The 23,760-nt window shown below is 42.3% G+C and overlaps 1 protein-coding gene across 1 annotated transcript; it reads left to right on the top strand.

Annotated features, from left to right (window-relative positions):
• Positions 1–4,480: 4,480 nt before the first annotated feature.
• On the top strand, positions 4,481–23,027 carry txndc11 (thioredoxin domain containing 11). The gene is given in 15 exon segments (XM_083976985.1): positions 4,481–4,719; positions 8,586–8,682; positions 9,784–9,903; positions 10,366–10,463; positions 13,599–13,728; positions 13,866–13,959; positions 15,601–15,713; positions 15,838–16,041; positions 16,956–17,730; positions 19,796–19,878; positions 19,881–19,903; positions 19,905–19,998; positions 20,867–20,979; positions 21,089–21,169; positions 22,400–23,027. Coding segments are annotated over 15 exon segments (2,703 nt in total). The 5' UTR covers positions 4,481–4,594; the 3' UTR covers positions 22,953–23,027.
• Positions 23,028–23,760: the final 733 nt, after the last annotated feature.

Genomic DNA, 23,760 nt, shown 5'->3' with positions numbered 1-23,760 from the left:
GGCAGCAGCGCCTGTCGCCATAACAACGTAGGAACTGTCTCCAAAGAACACATCAAGACACAAAACGCAAAATAAAAAAAACAGACAGATTATTATAATTATTTTTATTTTATCTAAATTCAAACAGTACATTGAATTCCAGCAACAATAAAGGTAAAACAAACAAACATTTACAGACAAAGCAAACAACTGTAGAGACAACAGACCAAAAAAAAAAAAAAAAAAAATAACATCAGCTTCAACATTCTGCTTTAAGGCCTTAAAAAGTATTACATTTATTAGAAAATTCTAAGATGGTCTTAAATATATAATACACAGCATCATAAAATATGTATGCACTTAAACTTTTATATGAAATAACAGGGTATGCGCGCGGGGTCTTAAAAAGTCTAAAATGTGAAAATCTAAATTTTAGGTCTTAAAGCAGAAGTGAGTGATATATTTGTGTTAATATAAGTCTTAAATAGTTATATCTTCCGACAGCAATCACTTACATAGAGTGTTTGGACTGAAACACGGGTCTCCCAGTCCCTCTGCTCTGCTCTGAGCCGAAGAGAAAACATTTATCGTATCCTACAGTTTTTATCCAATGAGGAGAGAGAACGGCATGCAGGGCTGTGTGTGCAGCCAAGGAACGCCGTGAATGTGGGGACGTAGGGACGAGGACTGTTATGGTGCGTTCAAGGAAACTCGTATTTTTCTGATCGTGAAGTGGTACCAGTTCGATCTGGTACGAGTTCACCGGTCGGAAGTTACGAGTGGCCGTTATAGTGACTTTCACCGGTAAAACAGGTCGGAAAAACACGAGTGGGTTGCCTGGAACGCTACAAAGTCGTAAATTGTGACTTGAAGCTGTAATTTACGGTTTCAAAAGCCTGCCTGGAACGCAGCATTAGCGAAAACGACCGGATCACTCACTTCTGCTTTAAAATGTCTTAAATTTGTTGAATTATTGTGTTCAAGTCTTAAATAATTTTAGACAGGTCTTACATTTTCTTATGCCCACCATGGGCGAGCATTTCACTCGCATTTGCCCCTAAAAAAAACAAACATGTGTGAACCGGAAAAATCACAAAAAGAAAGAGCACACGATTGGTCAAAAACTACAAATCCCACAATTATCTGGCCTCAACAATAACAGTAGTTAGTGTAAGTAAGGGAGAGTGGAGCTGTAGGTGAAAAGAGGAAACAACGCCACGTCTGGTCCTGTTCTATGTTGTTCGTTCACACCGTCACCGTTTATTCGTTACGTCCGCGGTGTAAAAGGCCGTGACGCAAAGACGCGATTAGGCGCGAGACGCGGTAGACGCGACTTTTTTTTTTTGCGACGCAATACACCCGATTCTTTTATGGCGACGGGACCTTCGCGTCTTCGTCCTTTTCATCGTGTTTGGTGGGAAGACCCACGAGGGGCTTCCCACCAAACACGAGGAACGCTTTTTTTTCGCTCGAGTTGTGACGCGCGACCAAACGCGAGATACGCGAGAAATGCGATTTATCGCTCGTTTTGACTTTGTGTAAATTCGCGTCTTCACGAGCCCGCCCATTTTCACTACAACAACAACATTTCTGCTCTCACCAACCATGGTTGAGGTCACAACGCTGCTGTAGCTGCTCTGGAAGAGTTCCAGCTGATGAGCTACAGAGACTTTAGAGTCAAAGAGGAGCAGTGCGTCGCTGTGTCGGACTGTTTGGATTTAATGAAGAAGCTGCACAGAGTCAGGTGAGCAGAAGCTCAGGACAAACACTTCGCTCCGGGACATAATGTAGCTACACCTCACATGTTCTTGTCTTTTACCTCAGGGAGATTAAAGTAGTGTCTGTTTCCACTTTCCCTCCGATCTCGGCAGCTTCCCTCTGCTAGTCTGTGTGTGTGAGGCTAAACTGCGTGCGTGTGTGGTTTGTGTACAAACTGAACACTGCCTCTGATTGGCTTAGCATGAAACCTTACTCTGCCTCAACCAATCATCATCACTTATGCGGTTGTCTCGTCCCTCCCTCCTCCCCCCTCCCCTCACCAAAGGAGAGGAGGAAAAAACAACAACAGTTTAGCAGCTTCTGTGTCTGAGATGAGCCAAGTCGGAGGACAACGGCTTCAAAGTAGTTTGTAACGCGCCTCATTTAATTGTCGGTAACGGTAACGGCGTTGTAACGGTGGAAATAGTAATTAGTTAGATTACTCGTTACTGAAAAAGATAACGCCGTTAGTAACGCCGTTTATTTTAACGCCGTTATTCCCATCACTGCTTATGGTTTACATGACACACACACTTTTTTTTCCCTTCTCAACAGCTTTATTTAAAAGGAGTTGACATAAATACAAATAGTATACAGGGAACAGTATACAAGGAAAATACAGAGAACATGTGCCAGGGGTGATGTTCATCATACACAGGGCCGTTGCTAGGAATTCTGGGCCCCCTGAAATAATACTAAAGTGGGCCCCTTCCCCCTGACTTTTTTTCTTAGACAATGTATGTATTATCACTTTTTATTTAGCCTACTTTGTTTTGATGCTAATGCAGCATTACTATGAGTATTAGTCAGGGTCTAAGCAGAATAATTCAGTCATACAAAGATTAGACTACTGGGTTTTTTTGTGGGCCCTACTGGGCGCTGGGCCCCTAGAATTATCATCACCTTTCTCCCCTATACAACGGCCCTGATCATACAACAAGGTTATAGCCTACATATTACAAAAGTTCCATTTCTTTTTGAAAAACATAAAAGCAATTTAGGGGTTTTCTTAGAAAATGTACTTTTATGAGTATGAAATGACTAAAAATGTATCTATCTATCTATCTATCTATCTATCTATCTATCTATCTATCTATCTATCTATCTATCTATCTATCTATCTATCTATCTAATGTCTGATTTATTAAATCTATAGTGGGAGAGTCAATAATAAATTTGCTAAGGTCTGCCCATAGTTATGACGGATTTAAACCAGTACTTTTATGAGTATGAAATTACTAAAAATCTATCTATCTATCTATCTATCTATCTATCTATCTATCTATCTATCTATCTATCTATCTATCTATCTATCTATCTATCTAATGTCTGATTTATTAAAAAGTAACATTTTCCTTCTTTCTTAGGGTAATTATGGAAACCAAAAACAACACTTTCCCAAAGTAAAATAAAATCTATAGTGGGAGAGTCAATAATACATTTGCTAAGGTCTGCCCATAGTTATGACGTATTTAAACCAGTACTTTTATGAGTATGAAATGACTAAAAATCTATCTATCTATCTATCTATCTATCTATCTATCTATCTATCTATCTATCTATCTATCTATCTATCTATCTATCTATCTATCTATCTATCTATCTATCTAATGTCTGATTTATTAAAAAGTAACATTTTCCTTCTTTCTTAGGGTAATTAGGCTGCGGAAACCAAAAACAACATTTTCCCATCCCAAAGTAAAATAAAATCTATAGTGAGAGAGTCAATAATAAATTTGCTAAGGTCTGCCCATAGTTATGACGTATTTAAACCAGTACTTTTATGAGTATGAAATGACTATCTATCCATCCATCCATCTATCTATCTATCTATCTATCTATCTATCTATCTATCTATCTATCTATCTATCTATCTATCTATCTATCTATCTATCTATCTATCTATCTATCTATCTATCTATCTATTTTTATTTCTATCTATCTATCTATCTATCTATCTATCTATCTATCTATCTATCTATCTATCTATCTATCTATCTATCTATCTATCTATCTATCTAATGTCTGATTTATTAAAAAGTAACATTTTCCTTCTTTCTTAGGGTAATTAGGCTGCGGAAACCAAAAACAACATTTTACCAAAGTAAAACAAAATCTATAGTGAGAGAGTCAATAATAAATTTGCTAAGGTCTGTCCATAGTTATGACGGATTTAAACCAGTAGCTACTTTTATGAGTATGAAATTACTAAAAATCTATCTATCTATCTATCTATCTATCTATCTATCTATCTATCTATCTATCTATCTATCTATCTATCTATCTATCTATCTATCTATCTATCTATCTAATGTCTGATTTATTAAGTTATTATTTATTAGTAACATTTTCCTTCTTTCTTAGGGTAATTATGGAAACCAAAAACAACACTTTCCCAAAGTAAAATAAAATCTATAGTGGGACAGTCAATAATAAATTTGCTAAGGTCTGTCCATAGTTATGACGGATTTAAACCTTTAAACGAAGCGCGCGGCAACACTTGACAGACGCCCCCCCGCCCCGCCCCGCCCCGCCCCTCCCCGACGTAACGTGACGCGTCGTGACGTTGCCGTTGTTGCGGAAGTGAAAAGTCTACGTGGGGAAGAAAGGTTGGTCTGACCGTGTTTGAACACCGTGCACAGCAGCGGCACCGATGTCCAATCCAGGTTAACTAACGGGTGGTGCGTCTCTACATCGAAAACCTCTAGTCTCCCTCCTCCTCCTCCTCCTCCTCCTCCTCCTCTTCCTCCTCCCCCCACCACCCCCACCAACACCACTACTCTAGGCAAATGGAGGCGGTGAACCGTGGGTCCGGGGGGGGCGTATAAATGGGAGAGAGAGCCGACGACGGGCTGTAATGCTGCGCCGGGTGCGGCAGTCTCTCCGGCAGGTGCTGTTTCTGATGGCCCGGAGACCGGATCTCCTCTGCGGGGCTATCGTGCTCGGCGTCCTGCTCATCCTGGCTGTCAAGTTCACATGCGGGTAAAAAAAACAAAACTATTTAACTACTACTAGCCTACTACACCAGCTTCTGTTAGTTAGTTAGTTAACTTAGTTGTGTTGTAATGTGTAGTATTAGTTAGTTAGTTTGTTGTTGTTACTGAGTGGTCCATTGAGAGTTGTGGTGTTGTTGTTGTAGGATTAGTAATCTGTGCATTAGCTGCTCGTTATTATAATCTAGTTACAACTCGGTCCCCCGTTAAGTAGTTCCCGTTAGTTACATCTGACAGAAACCGACGTGTGCTGCTATAGGAGGACAAGAGAGAGGATTAACTAACCCGCTCTACTTCCATAGTGTCGCTATAGGCTATACTCCAGTCATTATGGTGAAGACTCACTTAGACACACACACACACAGCTTCTGTATTTGTGAATGACTCTAAAATACAACAGCTGAACAATCAACTCAGTTAGTAAAAAAAACATTTGCATTTGGGCCCCTCGTCTGACCCCTGCACCTAAAACACTCGGATTATGAACCTCTACCACTTCCTCATCCCCAATGAATTCCCAGATCTCATGTACTGAAGCAATAGCCTATACCTGAAGTTGGTAGTTTGTTATGAAGTGTCTGTGCAAATCCCTACTTGTCCAGGTCAAAGGCATCTACTGAATAAAGTTAACTTGACCTGGTTTTTGTCTTGAAGATGTTTCGCCTCTTATCCAAGTGGCTTCATCAGTTCATAATAGACCAGTGTAGTTTAGTCTACTACACAAACTTTATTATGAAGCTAAAACTCAAAACAGATGATGATAGGACTCCAGACTGATCCTAAATAGCAGCATTTTGCCCCTAAAATTTGAGACAGTGTGAGTAATTTTGTGCAACCAGTAAATTTGCTGTTTTTTGTTGTTGTTGTGTTTTGTTTTTCCACACTGGTCTCATTACAAGTGTCAGACCGATGTGCGTGAGGATCATGAATGGAAAGAAAATAGGAATATTTGCTTTGTAAATTAATTTACAGTGTGCACCTCTAAGATTTTGTGCTTCCACTCCTAAAACTTTAAAGGGATACTTCACAAAATCGATAATTCACCACTCTTCTACTCACTGTCATGCCAAGGAAGGGTTTGGAGAACTTTCGAAGTCATCAAAACATATAATTTACATATAATGACAGCTGATAGAGCTCACTTTTGAATCGTCCAAAACACACACTATGAAACATCCAGATACCTCCATACTGCTCGTCCTACTGACCCAAGTGTCCTGAAGCCGCCACATGAAAAAGTTGTTCAGAAAACATTACTTTGATCTCTGTTTTTATCCTTGTTGTAGCAGTAGCTCCCAGTGGCTGTGTGAGATTTGCTGCGAGATGTTCTTCTGTGTTTACATCAAACATCCAATGGTTTACAACGACGAACGAACATCTTGCAGCAAATTTCGTGCACAAACATCAACAGAGCCTCTGGGAGCTACTGCTACAACAAGGCTGAAAACAGAGATTAAATTAATTCTTTCTGAACAACTTTTTAATATCGCAGCTTCAGGACACTTGGGTCAGTACAGACGAGCAGTATGGAGGTATCTGGATGTTTCATAGTGTGTGTTTTGGATGAATCAAAAGTGAACTCTATCCGCCGCCATTATATGAAAACCCGCTGCCAGCCGGACCCCCCCTGGAACTCCTAAAGCGTTTTGATAACTCTGAAAGTTCTCCGAATCCTTCCTTGGCATTATCGATTTTGGGTGACGTATCCCTTTAATGTGATGCATTACGATTCAACAGCTCCACTAGTTGCATCCCTCAGAAGTGAAGTGACCCCTCGTCGGTCCGACAGGGTCATATAAGACAACTCGGGGCTGACCGTGACCGACCCTTAGTGATGTTGTGTGGTCGTGCGTTTGCCACTTGCAAAAAAAGACCTTGGTTTCTCCATTTCATCTGTGTCTCCATGGTTTTATTAATCATATTTGTGCAGCTCAACCATGCAGCGTCGTCCTTCCTCCATCCTGAGGCTCTTCTGTGTCAAAATCTAGTCCGACGAGGACCGTAATTGTTTTAGTTGCTGTTGATCTCATTTGTTGTGAAATTATGTTTTGTTTAGTTTTTTTCTCCGTCACAGCCTCAGGCAAGGCCGCAGTCGCACTGCTCCATCACCGTCAGGAGAACTGTAATTCAATTATCTTTGTACAACAGCTGCAGCGATTAGACGATCAGAACAGAACAGAACACAACAGAAAGATGATCTTTCCAAGTTAACTCCTCTTCATTGTTTTGAGACAAAGCTGAGTTTCTGTGGTTTCACCATCCTTTGTTTGAATTTCCTTTGTCTCCTATCATAGCGAACTCCAAACATTTTGAGGTTTTACACTGTTTAATCACACAAAACAAGACAGCTGAAGACATAATCTCGAGGTTTGGGAAGTTGGGATTGACATTTTTCGCAGTCTCCTGACATTTTATTGACCCTACAACTTATTGATTAGTCGTTAGGGAGTCGTTAGGGACCCAACAACAAATCTTCGAGCCCGTGGGTCCCAGAGGAGATGAATCTGGCCACAGCCAAGTGGGATGAACTAAATGCTTTACACCATTTACACAGACGGATGATTCACTGCCAAAGAGCCACTGTACTCTCTTCAATGTGGGTTTTTGGCCTCTGTATCTGTGACTGACCTTGAAGACAAAAGGGTGATAATCGACTCTTCGTTCCAGTGGATCCAGCTGTGGAGACTCACTCAGCTTCAACGTCTGAAACTGAAACGAACTGTTGTTCAGAGGTGGCGAAAGCAGAGTCGCAGTATTTTAAAGAGACACAGAGGAGTTTGCTTTTGGTTATAAAAGAGTCTCATATTAATGTGGATGAATCTACGTTACCCACTTGTTAATGGGTCCATATTCGATAAATATATAGTCTTGTCTTTATAGTTATTTTGATATCATTATTTAGTGGTCGACTCGCCCAGCATTTCCTAGTTTCGGTTTCATGGACGCTGCCCGGCGGGTCATGGGAATAACGCCACCAGATCGCTAGTTGGCATCGTTTATGGTCGGAACTACGACGGTATCTGATCGTCTTCGAACCTCCGACTTTTGTTCTTGATTAATGAAAACATTCTTGGCAAATGCTTTCGCTTTCGTCTGTCCTCATTGTCCCTTTAATTTAGAAAAAGGTGTCAAATAATTCATAATTAAAAACTCTATAAAGTATATAAAATTGATAAATCACTTAAACAATGAACTGATTTTGGACATTTGTGGATGGATTTATTGATGAAGCTGCTCATTGTTTGAGCACCAAACACACACACTGAGTGAAGCAAGCTGTGGAAGTCGCTGCCTGTGAGTTTGAGTTTCTAAGCAAATTTCAGACAAATGAGTTGAGAGTTTTCCGTCTTCTCCTGCAGCTCAGTGACTGTGACGACCTCAGAGCGTGAAGAGCTTTCTGCTCAGTTCACTGGAGGAGGAGGAGAATGATGAGGATGATGATGATGATGATGATGATGCTGTGTGCAGTTTACTGTCCTGCATCCTAGTAACTTCGTATTGCAGGATGCACTGATGCAGCCTCTTCTCTCTTCTCACCTGTTGATGCTGATCCCAAATCAGTCATCTTTTTCCCTCCAAATTTAAAATCAGCATCATGCCTTAAATCTTTTTTTTCTTAAATCTTAATACTAATATTTCAGGTGCATCCCTAATTTCCATGTACTTATATATCAAAATCTAATACATAATTAGATTATAACAAAGAACAAGCTATTTCAGCAAACTGAATCCTCAACAAATCAAATAACTTCTTCCCTTACAGCACAGAGAATATGGCAAAAGGATATAAATTGTTTATTGTACATATTGTTTATTATTATTATTAAAACTAAAACCTCTCCTCTTCCTCCCCAGTCGCGCTAAGAATGTGGTGGCAGCAGCTCGGCCTCCGGTGCGGTTCTTCTCTGCCGAAGCCCCGGTAGTCGACCTCTACCTGGGTCAGCTGGACCAGGTCAGAGACACACACACACACACACACACACACACACACACACACACACACACACACACACACACACACACACACACACACACACACACACACACACACACACACACACACACACACACACACGCACACAGTAAAGTACACTGTTATGTTATGAGTCAGTTTCTGGTAAAACTGGAATTTGAGATGTGCATGAGAAATGTTTTGAAGTTTTGCCGTATCACAGGATCGTTCACCTGTGACCGGTGTAGATTCCAGCCGGTCTTTTTACTCTGTTGTGTGTTTTTCAGCGACACATCCTGGTCCGTCATCGTAATAAATTCAATATCATGACAGAATAACAGCGATTTAGTCTCAGGCATCAACAACTCTCTTGAGCACTGCAACCTTTTACTTGAGCACTGTAGCACTTTATTAAATTGTATTCTGTAATATTATTCTCGTTTGCGTTTCTCATTCCATCTTAGCACAACTCCAACAAAAACCCTGCTCTGGTTCTTGCATTGCTGCACCCCCATTTCATCTATCCATCCCTGACAGTCTTTTTTGCGCACTGTAGCACTTTATTACACTGTATTATATTTGGTTTCGTTGTGTTCTCAACCCATCCTAGCACAACTCCGTTAAGAAACCCTGTTTTGGTCTTGCATTGTTGCATCTCCATCCATTTTATCCATCATAAATAGTCCATCTCACCTAAATCTATTAAATTGCACTACACTTCTTGTTTCTGTTTTTGTTTTATAATAGTGTCATGTTAATTGTCTTTCTTTGTAGTTTTTAGTCTGTTGGTTTCTGTTGGATACATGTGTTTGTTGTATGTGTTTTTCCTGTTTTATGAATTATGTTGTTATGTCCTTGTGTTCATTTAATAATAATAATACATTTTATTTGTAGGCGCCTTTCTAAACACTCAAGGACACCGTACATTCGTTAAAAACAATGCAACAATGGCTTTTAACACCTTGCCAGGAGGACTACAGTCGGAAACTAGCCGTTGGCTAACACTGGCACCTTTATTATGTTCATTAATGTGCATTGTCCTCCTTAAATAAAAAAATAAAAAATAAAAAAATGTCAATAACATGAACGTGTCGTCTCCAGGTGGAGCGTCTGAGGAGCATGGCAGAGGTGTCTCTCATCTTCTTCTACGCGCCGTGGTGCGCTCACTCGATGGCCGCCCGGCAGGAAGTGCAGCAGGTTGCTAAGAAGCTGGCCAAACAGGTACAGGACACCAGGACACCAGGACGCGGCTCTGCACTGCAGCGCTGTTTAAACACCAAACAGGAACTCCAACAAGGGCTTGTTGTAGAAACATGCTGCTTAGCACGAATAACTCCTAGGAGTCTGTGAGGCTTGTTATCTGATACGCTGAAATTTAATTAATTAAGAATGAAACTGACAAATGGCAGCAAAAAGCTTCTCAGTTTATGTGGAGTTTATACAAATGTGGTTGAATAAGACAATTAAATCAATCCTTACATTCACAATGATATAACTGAGGCACAGGTTTTATTATGTGTGATGTAAATGTGAGAGAACAAAGCCTCAATGAGAACACAAAACACACCCTGTTTAGAAATAGTTTTGTTTGTTTAACGCTGTCTTTCTCTTTCTCTCACTGGCACACACACACACACACACACACACACACACACACACACACACACACACACACACACACAGGTGCAGTTTGTGGCTGTGAACTGCTGGTGGAGTCAGGGGAAGTGCAGGAGGCAAAACCGCTTCTACCAGTATCCCATCATCCACCTGTTTTACAGGAGGTGAGACAACGACTTGGAAGAAGTCACAGTAGCTGTGTATAACCGTATATAACAGTGTATAACTGTGTATAACTATATTTGACTGTATATATTATGCATGTTGAAGTCTGTCCCTTCCATCCATAGTTTCCCTGTTCTGGATCAGTGTGTTTATCTGACGCTGTCCTGACTATTTACAAAGTTGGTTTTTCTCAGTGGTTTTAAATCTGCAGTTTTACCTCCCTGCTGCTCACTGTGACTCCCGTCTTCTCTCTTCCTGTCTTTATTCAGTGGGTTGTTGCTCTTCTTGTTGTGTTTCCACACCCTGGCCCTGTAGATCACTGGAGTAGTGTGAAACTGGCAGCAGGCGCACAAAAACAAACAAAACAGGAACACACTTTGCTCCCTGAGGCTTACGTGGTCAGAACCTCTTGAAAGGTTTTTATTAGAGCTTATTTTTCATGGTTATTTTCCAACAGTGCGGGAATAGAAACACAGGATTAACCCTTACCTGGGTAAATATAGTTATGAACACATCCTGTCTCCATGGAGACACCGAGAGGAAAACTAGGACTGATCCATAGGAGTGATGCTGGTTCAGTGGATGCAAAGCTGCAACAAATGTTTGTTTTCATTATTGTTTTAACTGATGATTAGATTTTTTTTTATATTTGACTACTTCATTAATAATTTTGTCTGTACAATTACAAATATAATTTAAGTTCATAAGAAGTAGTTTTTTAAAATCAAAATTAGCCTCCATATCCTCCTGAGACCCGGCCCATGCATGTATGTCCTCTGTGGTGGACCTTTTGTTCACCTGTATCTTCCTTAAGTATTTGGAGTTACCCTATCAAGCCCTATAGTATTCTGTAGAGGACATCCTGGGCTTTCCAGTGATGTGTCATGTGATGGGTTTGCATGGTGGGAACTTTACTTTTTTTCTCTATCAAGATGGCCGCCATACCAAAACACACATTTCATGGAGAGAGGAGGGGTAACACAAATATTTGTTATCTATTGCTATTTTTACCATGATAATTATATATATTCTTGTTTATTAACATGTCAATAACAATATTATTACATCTGAAAACAGTTTCATAATTTCTGTTTTGAAATAACAGTCCTCTTATGAATGTCAACTGTAGTGGACACCAGGACCATTTTAATGTATTTAATGACTGCACATCGTTGTAGGAGAAAGAAGTGAAGCAGAGGGGATTCTAGTAGATAATAGAGAGAGATTCAGATTTGGAGCTGTCAGATGAGGAAAGGGATGGGGATGAGAATCAGCTATGATAGGGAAAGATGGTGATGAAGAAGGAGAGGAAGAAGATGTAGGAGAATCTGATGAGACAGACTCAGAGCCAGAAAGGGAGCAGGGAAGTCGTCATGCACTGTTGGCCAGACCAACTTGTAGGCTATGTTTTGTTTTGTTTTTGTTTCAGGTTGATGTATTTAAATCTGTTAGATTATTGCTGTACTATGTGTCACTATTGTTATTTGCAAATTGCCAAAAAAAATATGCTTATGAGGTTGGTCAGTAGGGAGTCAGATCACATCCATGACACTGGAATTAAATTACGGCATCAAAGGGATATTCCGGCACAAGTTTAACCCATGGTCTAATGCACCATCAGACCCAGTAGAACCCCACCTCCAGAGATAAAGTTTTCAGACTGCAAACTTCTCTCGTTGTAGTGACTTCAGCACAGACAGATAGAAAAACACTGCTGTCTATGGAGCCACGAGCCAACGCCATTGAAAAAGCCACTGATAGCCACAAATAATGCTCAGAACAGCACCAAACTACATCAACAGTACAAACAGGGTCCCATCCCATAACACAAGGCATCAAACACCTGCTAGGTTTGACTGATTTCTATTGAAAAGAAACAAAAACACAACTCACCCACTCTCCTCCAGCTTCTTCCTACTGATGCAGAATCCCTGACAAGTCGATTACCAAATGCATCAATGTTCCTATCTGTCTTCCCTATCTGTTTCTAACAATAACTAGATGTTGTTGTGTTTAAGTAAGTAGTTTAAGTGTTTAAGTTAGATATGCTTCTCAGTTAGTATTTGGGTTAGTTAATTAGTTAGTTCACTTGGTTATAGTATGGACCCTGTTGTTTTTACTTTGACTTTTGGCGAGGCTGCCATAGCAGGCCTACCAGATTGTGGTGAGCTCGAGAAAAAACTAAACATGGCCACATTAGCCTAACACTAAACCAGTGTGTCCTCTGTTTTCTCAACATAACACTAGCAGGTATTGACAGGGAAATGAACAGGTTGAGTTGCTAATACTGTCACAGTCAGCAAAGTGTGCGTGCATTTTTGGAACTAATTGTGACTCCTCACTTTTCAACTGCATTCTGTAATCGACTTGTTAGGGCTTCTGCATTAGCAAGAAGCAGCTGGAGGTGTGTGGGTTAGTATTTTTTATCTAATTAAATGTATTCTTGGGTTAATATCACTATTACACTACTATAATTATATTATTATAGTTATCCAAATTTAGTTGTATTTTCACACGGAAATCGTCCTGTTGTCCTCTACAGTGGACATGCTGTAAAATTAAAATTAAAAATATATTTAAAAAAAATAAAGTTGTAAGGTGTTTTTTTAGGGCCAAACAGATAGGAAATCAAAAAAAAAAAGAAATTGTAAGACACTTTTTTTCTCTGGTTCTCAGGAGGATATGAAGAGCTCAGAGTCCTGTTGCCTTACGGCTAAACATTATATTTATTTTACAGTTCAGTACCTCTAAAACAACTCTGTCTTGTAACGTTCTGTTATTATCTCATAGCGTGGTGAATGCGCAGGTCACAACTTGTCCACCAGAGCGTTTTGGAGTTGTTGGATTGTGTATTTGATGAGTTTGATGAGGGAAACCAAGAAATCCCATTAGCCTCCGTAGCGTAGCTCTGAGCAGCTGTTCTAAAAACAGGTTGCACCGACAATTAAAGGTAACGAACCTACTGCTATGACTATAGGGATTATGGCAAAGGGCCAAAATGTTGAACTATCCCTTTAAAGTTCAAAACTAATTTCTGTTATTTTAATACCATAATAATGTTTAATGGCATCTTTACCTCAGGGGGAAATCACCGTATAGATCAACATTATGTTCTTTGTGTCTCTTTGCTGCAGGTTTGGACCCATCGAGTACAGAGGTCCGGTTGTGGCTCCGTATGTGGAGAGTTTCATCCTCAGAGTCATCACACCGCTCACTTACCTCCCATCCAGAGCCCGACTGGAGGAGTTCCTCTCCTGCCACGAGGTACCGTCCAAGTTTAGTTTGTTGTTGTTATGAAGTTTGACGTTCCCTTTTCACTTAAAAGTGTGTTGTATGATGTTTCTGTGTCTTATCCAGTTGAATGAATCTACGTTCTGTGTGTCTTCTGTGTCTTTCTTTAGCCTCGAGTGGTGGGTTTCTTCCAGTTTAACTCGTCTCCTCAGCCGCCGGGGTACATCACGTATCTGTCCACTGCTCTGCAGGCGCTCAGAAGGGGTAAGACGTGGTGGTGCAGCGCTGAGACCAGCTGCTCAGATAGTAGAAAGTCGATGAATCGATTAGTCGACTGGCAAAAGATGAATCTGCAACAAATAACTTTATTGTAAAGCACTTATCTGTGAAATAAAACTTACTTAGTTACTTAAAGCAGATATCAGCTTCACGGCCGTTTCGGCTAATGCTGCGTTCAAGGCAGGCTTTTGAAACCGTAAGTTACAGCTTCAAGTCACAACTACGACTTGGTAGCGTTCCAGGTAACCCGTAGCTCGTGTTTTTACCATCCTGTTGTCTGTGAAAGTTCCCTATAACGGCCACTCGTAACTTCCGACCCGTGAACTCGTACCAGATCGAACTGGTATGACTTCACAGGAAGGAAAAACACAAAGTACGAGTTTCTTTGAACGCACCATGAGTTAGCAGCCCCCGCCCTTGTCAGGCATCAATTGGTCCTCGTGCTACGTCACCACATTCACGCGCATCCCTTGGCTGCACACACAGCCCTTCATGCCGTTCTCTCTCCTCATTGGATAACACTTGTATCCCACAAGGAAAATTTTCTCCTCGGGTTACAGCAGAGCAGAGTGACGGAGAGACTCGTGTTTAGGCTGAAATACTTCATGTAAGTGATTGCTGACGGAAAATAGGACTATTTAGGACTTATATTAACAAAAACATTCCACTGATATCTGCTTTAAAAATGCAACAATAGGAGCTTTAACAAAAATTACAGAAAGAAGTTAAAAGGATACTTCACCCAAAATCGATAATTCACCAATCATCTTCTCACCGTCATGCCAAGGAAGGGTTCGGAGTCATCAAAACGCTGTAGGAGTTCCAGGGGGGGTCCGGCTGGCAACAGATTTAATGTGATCTCGGTTTTTAGCCACTGGGAGCTACTGCTACAACAAGGCTAAAAACAGAGATCACATTCATTTTTTCTGAACAACTTTTCCATGTGGCGGCTTCAGGACACTTGGGTCAGTAGGACGAGCAGTATGGAGGTATCTGGATGTTTCATAGTGTGTGTTTTGGACGATTCAAAACTGAACTCTATCAGCCGCCATTATATGAAAATCCGTTGCCAGTCGGACCCCCCCTGGAACTCTTAAAGCGGTGAGTAGATGATTGGTGAATTGTCGATTTTGGGTGAAGTATCCCTTTAAGTAATCTGTTTATCAACTTGTAGCTGCTCTCTGAATACACGTGGTTTGTTCATGGAAAAGAAGCATTTAGAAGACGTCATCCTGTGATGGGGACTTAAAACCTTTCTCTGCCATTTAGATGATCAAGAGTTTAGAAAAGAATAGATACTTTATGTAACGCCATAGAGGAATTGTTGTATACATGTGCAACATATAAAAACATAACCACATAATCACATAAAACATGTAAAAACCGTTAAAAAAGACAATGCAACTACGTCCTTGAGGCTGGCATGTAAGTGCACTGTGCAGATAAATTACGAATTGATGACGAAAACGATTTGTAGTTGCTACTGATGCAAGTTCAGAGTAGGAATAAAAGGAGGAAAGAATGGGAACTGATTGCAACAGGTGGCAGGACAATAATACAAAAACACAGTTGAAAGAACCGACTATTTTCCGTGCTCTGAGCCTTGTTTGTCTCTTTCGGGGGCAGATTACCCCGGTGTCGTACGTTTTGGGGTCGTGACCAACAAACAGGTGGCTGAGGCCATCTCGCTGAAAGAAGATGAAACAGTTTACCTCCACAGAAGATTTAACTCCTCTTTGGTAAGTAACCGCATCAGGAGGTGGCGAGAAAATGTAAAACTGAATACATGGAAGTATTTCTAATACTAAAACGTGCCACGGGCTTCGTGCTGTATGTTTTCTTTTTTTTTCGTCGTCTTTTCAGATTTTCCCCCGAAGTGAGCGTAACTTCACGTCGGAGGCGATCTGCAGCTGGGTGTTTGAGCACCTGGAGACCGTCCTCCAGTGGATGCAGCCGCCAGGAACCAAGTCCCGCCTGCTGGAGCGCGAGCTGAACAAAGGTCCCGCGCTGCTGCTGTTCCTGCAGCACAACCCGCTCGGGTCCAAGCCCAACCCCGTGCTGCAGCAGGTACACACAGGCTGCATCGAAGTCGTTGCACATTTCTTCTTGGGGACATCACATATTGTGAATTGTTATTTTTAATGCCAATCACACCAGGTTTCTGTATCAGTAACACCTGACACTGACAGTTTTATTAGACACAAACTAAAATGTGTTGTCCAAAAATACATCTTTATATTATATTATATACTTATAATGTCAGTCTAAAGTGTAGAAGTAAAGATCACATCACTTTTTTATTCCTCAAAGTGCATCTGGAGACCCGGGAGGCCGGTTCATAGTCCAACGAAATCCTTATATGAGAGTAATAGGGCCTGGACACAAAAAGGTCCATAAAACTACACAAAAACCCTGTAATCTTCCTCCTTACTGCTCGTCCACTGCAATCCAAGTGTCCTGAAGGGAGATAGTCCAGAGTTTACCCGGAATGATGTCATTTAGGACATTTTTACAGCCTAAACAGTCCTGTATTGAATTTGCCTGGGGCGCTCTCACGTTCACGCGATGCACGTGGACGTGACCGGACTTGCTTCAATTATGTTGTTTCGGGTAAACTCTGGACTATATCCCTTCAGGACACTTGGATTGCAGCAGACAAGCAGTAAGGAGGAATATAAAATGGTTTTTGTGTAGTTTTATAGACCTTTTTGTGGTGGACACTACTGACTCTCATATAAAGTTTTCGTTGCACCACAAACCCCCCTCCCTGGTCTCCAGATGCACTTTGAGGAATAAAAAACTACTCCAGAGTATTCATCAGCATGAGGGTGAGTCAATAATGACTGAATTTCTAAAAACTAAAACACTTTCTAACTTTGTTTTGAAAAGTGTTGTAGAAGTTGTTATTACTATAATATTATATCATACTTTTATACTTCTGTCATGAAATACTTCATTTATATTTTCCTCCTCTCTCTCAGATCGCCGACATCGCTCTGCGTTATCATTCCTGTAACAACGACCGCTCCGGCCTGGACTCAAACTCTCTGTGCTGCCAGTCGGTTCCTCTCCCAGAGTCCAGCACCAACGTGTGCGAGGTTTGTCACAGCTCTTCCAAACGCTGCTCGTTCCCCTCTTCCTTCTCCTCCTCCTCTTCCTCCTCCTCTTCCTCTTCTTCCTCCTCCTCCGCCGCCGCCACCGCCGCCGCCCGGGGAGAAGGAGGCGTGTTGCAGCCTTATCTCCGACACTGCTGCCTCCAGTCCGTCAGCGTCGCCGCCTCCGACGGCTGCAGCAACTTCCTGAGCAGCTACAGCCCGTTCAGCCGATACAGTGCCTGCTGCAGGAAAGTAGAACCTCAACTCAACGAGTCGCAACACGCCAAAGACGGGCCGGACGGGCAGAGCGCTCCCCTCACGCCTCCTCCTCCTCCGTCGCCCGCCGCTCCAGGAGGAGGAGGAGGCGAGGGGGGAGACGGCATCACGGGGCTGCGCTGTCAGACCAACAGGACGCTCAGGTTTTATGTGCTGGACGTGGCCCTGAACTGGCCGCTGGCCGTGAGGCTCGGCGCCACGGGCAACAGGAGCGCTGCGCTCCACCACCACCACCAGCAGCAGCAGCAGGAGGAAGAGGAGGAGGAGGGACGGGCGCCAGGCAACTGGAGCAGCGACGGCTCGTTCGCAGCCATCGTGAACCTGAAGGACGAGGTTCACTACGTTCTCCATCGCAGCCCGGCCGCCACGCTGACGGAGTCTCTGGGTGAGATGACGCCACACTCACTGGTCACTTTGTTAGGAACCTGTAGTAGTAGGATCTAAACTAGTAGAGCAGCTCAGAGCCGTTAAAGCAGAAGTAAGTGGTCCGGTCGTTTTCGCTAATGCTGCGTTCCAGGCAGGCTTTTGAAACCGTAAATTACAGCTTCAAGTCACAACTTACGACTTTGTAGCGTTCCAGGCAACCCACTCGTGTTTTTCCGACCTGTTTTACCGGTGAAAGTCACTATAACGGCCACTCGTAACTTCCGACCGGTGAACTCGTACCAGATTGAACTGGTACCACTTCACGGTCGGAAAAATACGAGTTTCCTTGAACGCACCATAACAGTCCTCGTCCCTACGTCACCACATTCACGGCGTTCCTTGGCTGCACACACAGCCCTGCATGCCGTTCTCTCTCCTCATTGGATAAAAACTGTAGGATACGATAAATGTTTTCTCTTCGGCTCAGAGCAGAGCAGAGGGACTGAGAGACCCGTGTTTCAGTCCAAACACTCTATGTAAGTGATTGCTGTCGGAAGATAGAACTATTTAAGACTTATATTAACACAAATATATCACTTACTTCTGCTTTAATATAAGTCTTAAATAGTTATATCTTCCGACAGCAATCACTTACATAGAGTGTTTGGACCGAAACACGGGTCTGTCAGTCACTCTGCTCTGCTCTGAGCCGAGGAGAAAACTTTCCTTGTATCCTACAACCTTTATCCAATGAGGAGAGAGAACAGCATAAAGGGGCGGTCCTCTCTGTGTGTGCAGCCAAGGGATGTGTGTGAATGTGGTGACGAGGGCGGGGACTGCTAACTCCATCGGCTGACAAGAAGTTAGCCAAAACGACCGGATCGCTTACTTCTGCTTTAAAACTTCACTTTTTCTTTTCTTTAAAGTATTTTTTGGGGCTTTTATGCCTTTAAATGATAGGAGAGTCAGAGAGAGACGGGAAATGGGGAGACAGAGAGATAATGATATTCAGTTTTGATTGATACTGTCAGAGAGGTGTTCATGATAATAATGGTTATCATAATAAGAATCAGATAATTAAAAAACGACTCCGTCTCGTGACGTTCTGTTATTATCTCATAGCGTGGTGAATGTGCAGGTCACAACTTGTCCACCAGAGCGTTGTGGAGTTGTTGGATTGTGTATTTGATGAGTTTGATGAGGGAAACCAAGAAATCCCATGAGCCTCCGTAGCGTAGCTCTGAGCAGCTCACGGCTCTGCTCCGCCGTTCTAAAAATAGCTTGCACCGACAATTAAAGGTAACGAACCGACTGCTAAAACTATAGGGATTATGGCAATGGGCCAATTTGCCAAAATGTTGAACAATCCCTTTAAGATCACATTCATACTCACTGGTCAGATGTTTAAAACAAGTTCCTGTCTTCTTTCCCTGGTTGGTTTCTGATGCTCATGTTCTCTACAGACAAATAAGTAACAAATAACAAACAGCAGGTTTACATATGAGCAAAGCAGCTGACTTGCCTTAGTTTCACTGTGTTTTGCATGTTGGACACACACAGATGCTTTCAGGACAGAGGAGTCACCATGAAGACATTTGCAATGAAAAGGACAGACAGAGCGTTTTGTGTTTAAAGTATCTGTACGAGTCGAGGTTTCAAGTCAAGTCAAGTCAGCTTTATTTTTAGAGCACATTTAAAAAAAACAAAGCAAATGTTGACCAAAGTGCTTTACAATTATGTGCAAAACAAGAACTACAATGACAAAAGAATATAAAAAGAGAAAAATGAAAGAGAGAAAGAACATTTAAAAACAGTGGGTACAATAAAATAAAATGCTGAATCAAATGCTATGGAAAAGAAATGGGGTTTTTAGTCGTGTTTTTAAGATTTTAAGTTATTGATTGAAGATATTAAAGTTTCAACTTTAGTCCATGATCTATGTTGTTGTTTCTGCCTCCTATGGGATGTTTAGTGATGTCTGAGATGTACTGTTTAAGGCAGAAAACTGCAGTTAATATATGACATATTGAAAATGATCCTTACTGTAACTTTCTGTTTTCTCGGTGTGTGTGTTTGTGTCACAGAGGCCTTCATCAGGAACTTCAGCGCTCCTTACAGTCTGCTAGAAAGACACTTGGTGGGAGAGGAGAAGAAGAGGAGCGGCGGTGAGGAGGAGGAGGAGGAGGAGGAGGAGGAGGAGTCGAGGCAGCGGACGTCGTCTCCTCGGCCCCTCATCACGGAGCTGACCACCTCCTCCTTCCTGCCGTCCGTCATGGACATTCAGAAGGTGAGAGGAGACTCTGCTTCACCGTCTCTCAGCCTGTTCACGCTGCACTCGGTTGTGTTTTAGGAAACGACCCAAATCAGATAAAAGTAAAAAGAAGAAATGTTTTATAAAATGCTCACAGGACATCTGGGAAAAAAATAGAATTACAATGTTTTGCATACTTGACTGCCCGTCATCTTACACTTAGGTTGACTTTATTGTCATTGTATAACGACTTTATTGTCATTGTATAACGAAATACAACCGAATTAAGAGTGTAACTTTAATGATGTTCATTTTGTGATTTGTGTGTGTTAAAAGTGCTGATTTCCCTATTTAAAAAAAAAAGCAGTTTTTAGGTCTATTGGTGCAGGTTATGAGTTTTTAATAGGTATCTTCCTCAACACCCATCCTCACACAAGTAATAAAACCACCGACTGCCCTGTCACAAAAAAAAAAAACTCCCATTACAATGATATAACATTAATCTAAAACATGTAGTTTATCATCGATCAAGTATGTTAAGAATTTAAATTTACTTTAAGTGCATTTTTGTAAATCTACACGTGTGTATTCAACATTAAAATATAGCAATTCTCCCCAAAAAACATGAAAACACAACAAAAAAATAAAACAATATATAATCTTGAGTGCAGGAGCTAAACACCCCCCCAAAAAAAAATTACAAAGACACAATGTGCATTAGATTGTCAGAGATTTATCGTTCAAGAGTCAAATAACCCATGTGAATTTACCCGCTCAGGTTTAAACTGTGGTCTCTGAACCTGGCGCCAGGATTATTTTGTACAACAGGTCAAAGGTTACAGTATATAATTCAAACAGGAGAGTTTTTAACATGATGTCGTCTGAATGTGTGTCGTGGTTTCAGGACGTCGTGCTGTTCTACTACACTCAGTGGTGCGGCTTCTGCTCCGTTCTCAACCACATCATCATCCAGCTGGCCAGACTACTGCAGGGAAACAGCACCATCACTGTGGCCAGGTGTGTGTGTGTGTGTGTGTGTGTGTGTGTGATTGTTTATCTGTGGCACTATCTATCTGCTCTCATAAAGGGATAGAAAATAATTTTCCCACAATTCTCCTCTGTGCAGGGTGAATGTCGCCCGCAACGACCTCCCCTGGGAGTTCATGACGGATCATGTTCCCTCTATTCTTCTCTTCCCCAGATACAGGTGAGAGCAAACACACACACACACACACACACACACACACACACAGTTAGAGATGCAAATTTCTATTTACCTGGTATCTGGATATCGTGTAATATTATTGTTATTGGATGTTGGAAACATTTCTTGGGAAAAAAAAACATTAAATCTGGTTGAATATAATAAGATTTAAAGGTCCAGTGTGTAATAATTGTCAAGGTTTATTGGCAAAATCTGAATATACTACCCATGAATATATTTGTATAATAATCGCTATAAAATAAAGTTTGTTTGGTTTTCATAGCCTTATAATTATTCTTTTATATCTACGTACATATAGCAAGTGTCGCCATCTTGCACCGCCATGTTTATACGGCAGCCTGAACGGAAAATCCCGCCAGCCAGAGAGCGCGTTTCACGAGTTTCGCGTTTATAGATAAACCAATGAAGAAGAAGGAGTATAGGAAACAACAGACATATCGTAAAATTAAAGATCTTCATCTCGATGCTCCTGAAATACTCCCAGTCGTTCCAGTCGTGGTAAACACGGTTTTTTTTTTTGTCCTCGGAGGCCACCGTCACTTTGCCGACAGGAGGGGGGAGAGTGAGCGAGCGCTGCAAACTAGAATCTGAACAATAGATATCACTTTTTTTTTTACACACTAGACCTTTAAAAAAATAAATGAATAAAACAAATAAATCAAAAATTGCTTTGTTACAGTTGTGATTGTTGCTTTGTTTCACTGTATTTACTGTTGTTGAATGTTAGAAACATTTCTGGGGGAAAAAAAGATTTAAATCTGGTTGAATGTAGTTAGATTTAAAGAAAATAAATGAATAAAACAAATTAAAGCAGAAGTAAGCAGAATATTTGTGTTAATATAAGTCTTAAATAGTTATATCTTCTGACAGCAATCACTTACATAGAGTGTTTGGTATGAAACACGGGTCTGTCAGTCACTCTGCTCTGCTGTAAGCCGAGGAGAAAACTTTCCTTGTATCCTACAACCTTTATCCAATGAGGAGAGAGAACGGCATAAAGGGGCGGTCCTCTCTGTGTGTGCAGCCAAGGGATGCGCGTGAATGTGGTAGGACGAGGGCGGGGACTGCTAACTCCATCGGCTGACGAGAAGTTATCCAAAACCACCGGATCACTTACTTCTGCTTTGAAAGGGGACACAGACTTTAAAAAGACATCGATCATTCACAAAAAAATCGACAGATTAGTTTTCACTCTTGTTTTTTCTCTTCTAGAAAACATCTCAGTGTGAAGTTTCCTGACGACCTGCCCATCACGCTGCCGAACCTCCTCCGCTTCATCCTGCAGCACTCCGGCTCCGTGCATGACGCCGCCGACAAGCCGGTGCCGCCGCCGGTCGACGGGAACTGCTCGGGACCGGGCGCCGCCGCCGCCGCCGCCACCGTCCTCCGCGCGGAGTTCCTGTCGCTGCAGCGCCAAGTTCAGGCGCTGCATCTCGCCCGCGAGCGCCTCTCGCGGCAGCTGGCGCAGCTGTGGCGCGACAACCGGCGGCTGACGCTGGACGCCCGCGGCCTGGAGGCGCGGAGCGGCGAGCTGCAGCGGGAGCGGGAGAGCCTGGAGGAGCAGCACCGGGAGAAGAGCCGGCAGCTGGGCGAGGCGGTGCGGCGGCTGCAGGAGCTGGCGGACGCGTCGGAGAGCCTGCTGAACGAGAACACGCTGCTCCGCATCCTGCTGAGGGCGCTGAGGGACCGGACCGACGCCAGGGAGCAGGAGGAGGCGCAGAGGGAGGAGGAGGAACAGAAACGAAGCCATATGGCGGCGTCCTGACCACACGTTCTGCACTAGGGACTCCTGAGGGAAATTACAGGACACGTGGTGAAACAGCTGACATGACGAGGTCGTGTTTAAAGGGATAGTTCACCCAAAATTCAAATTTCACTCATTATCTACTCACCCTCATGTCGACTAAGGGCTGGGAGAATTTTCAGAGTCATCCGTTCCTTCTCTGAGTTACGGGGGGGTCCGCGCAGCAGTATTTGTCCATATAATGGTTGTCAATGGATACCAACTTTCTTCGTCCAAAAAGACAGACCAAAAAACATCCAAATACCTCCATGCTGCTCGTCTGTAATGTCCCTCTTGTATTGAAGCTCCGACATGAGAAATTGTTCCGCCGGTGACACAGGAAGAGCAGTGAACTGAGACACTGGGAGCTTCCGCTACAAACAAGCTTAAAATAAAGACTTATTTAATTTTTTTCTGAACAATTTCTCATGTCGGGGCTTCAATACAAGAGGGACATTACAGACGAGCAGCATGGAGGTATTTGGATGTTTTTTGGTGTGTCTTTTTGGACGAAGAAAGTTGGTATCCATTGACAACCATTATATGGACAAATACTGCTGCACGGACCCCCCCCCCCCCCCCGTAACTCAGAGAAGGAACGGAGGACTCTGAAAATTATCACAGCTCTTAGTCGACATGAGAGTGAGTGGATAATGAGTGAAATTTGAATTGTGGGTGAACTATCCCTTTAAGCCGCAGAACAGCGATCGAGCAAACTTTCTCATCAGAGGAAAAAAAGAAGAGAGGAGGAAAGGACAGTTAGGATCTGAAAACAGCAGAGTCCGAACGA

This window comes from Trachurus trachurus (assembly GCF_905171665.1).
Source record: "Trachurus trachurus genome assembly, chromosome: 1".
NCBI classification, from domain to species: Eukaryota; Metazoa; Chordata; class Actinopteri; order Carangiformes; family Carangidae; genus Trachurus; species Trachurus trachurus.
Note: the sequence above shows the minus strand (reverse complement) of the source record. Positions and strands in the feature narration are given on the sequence as shown.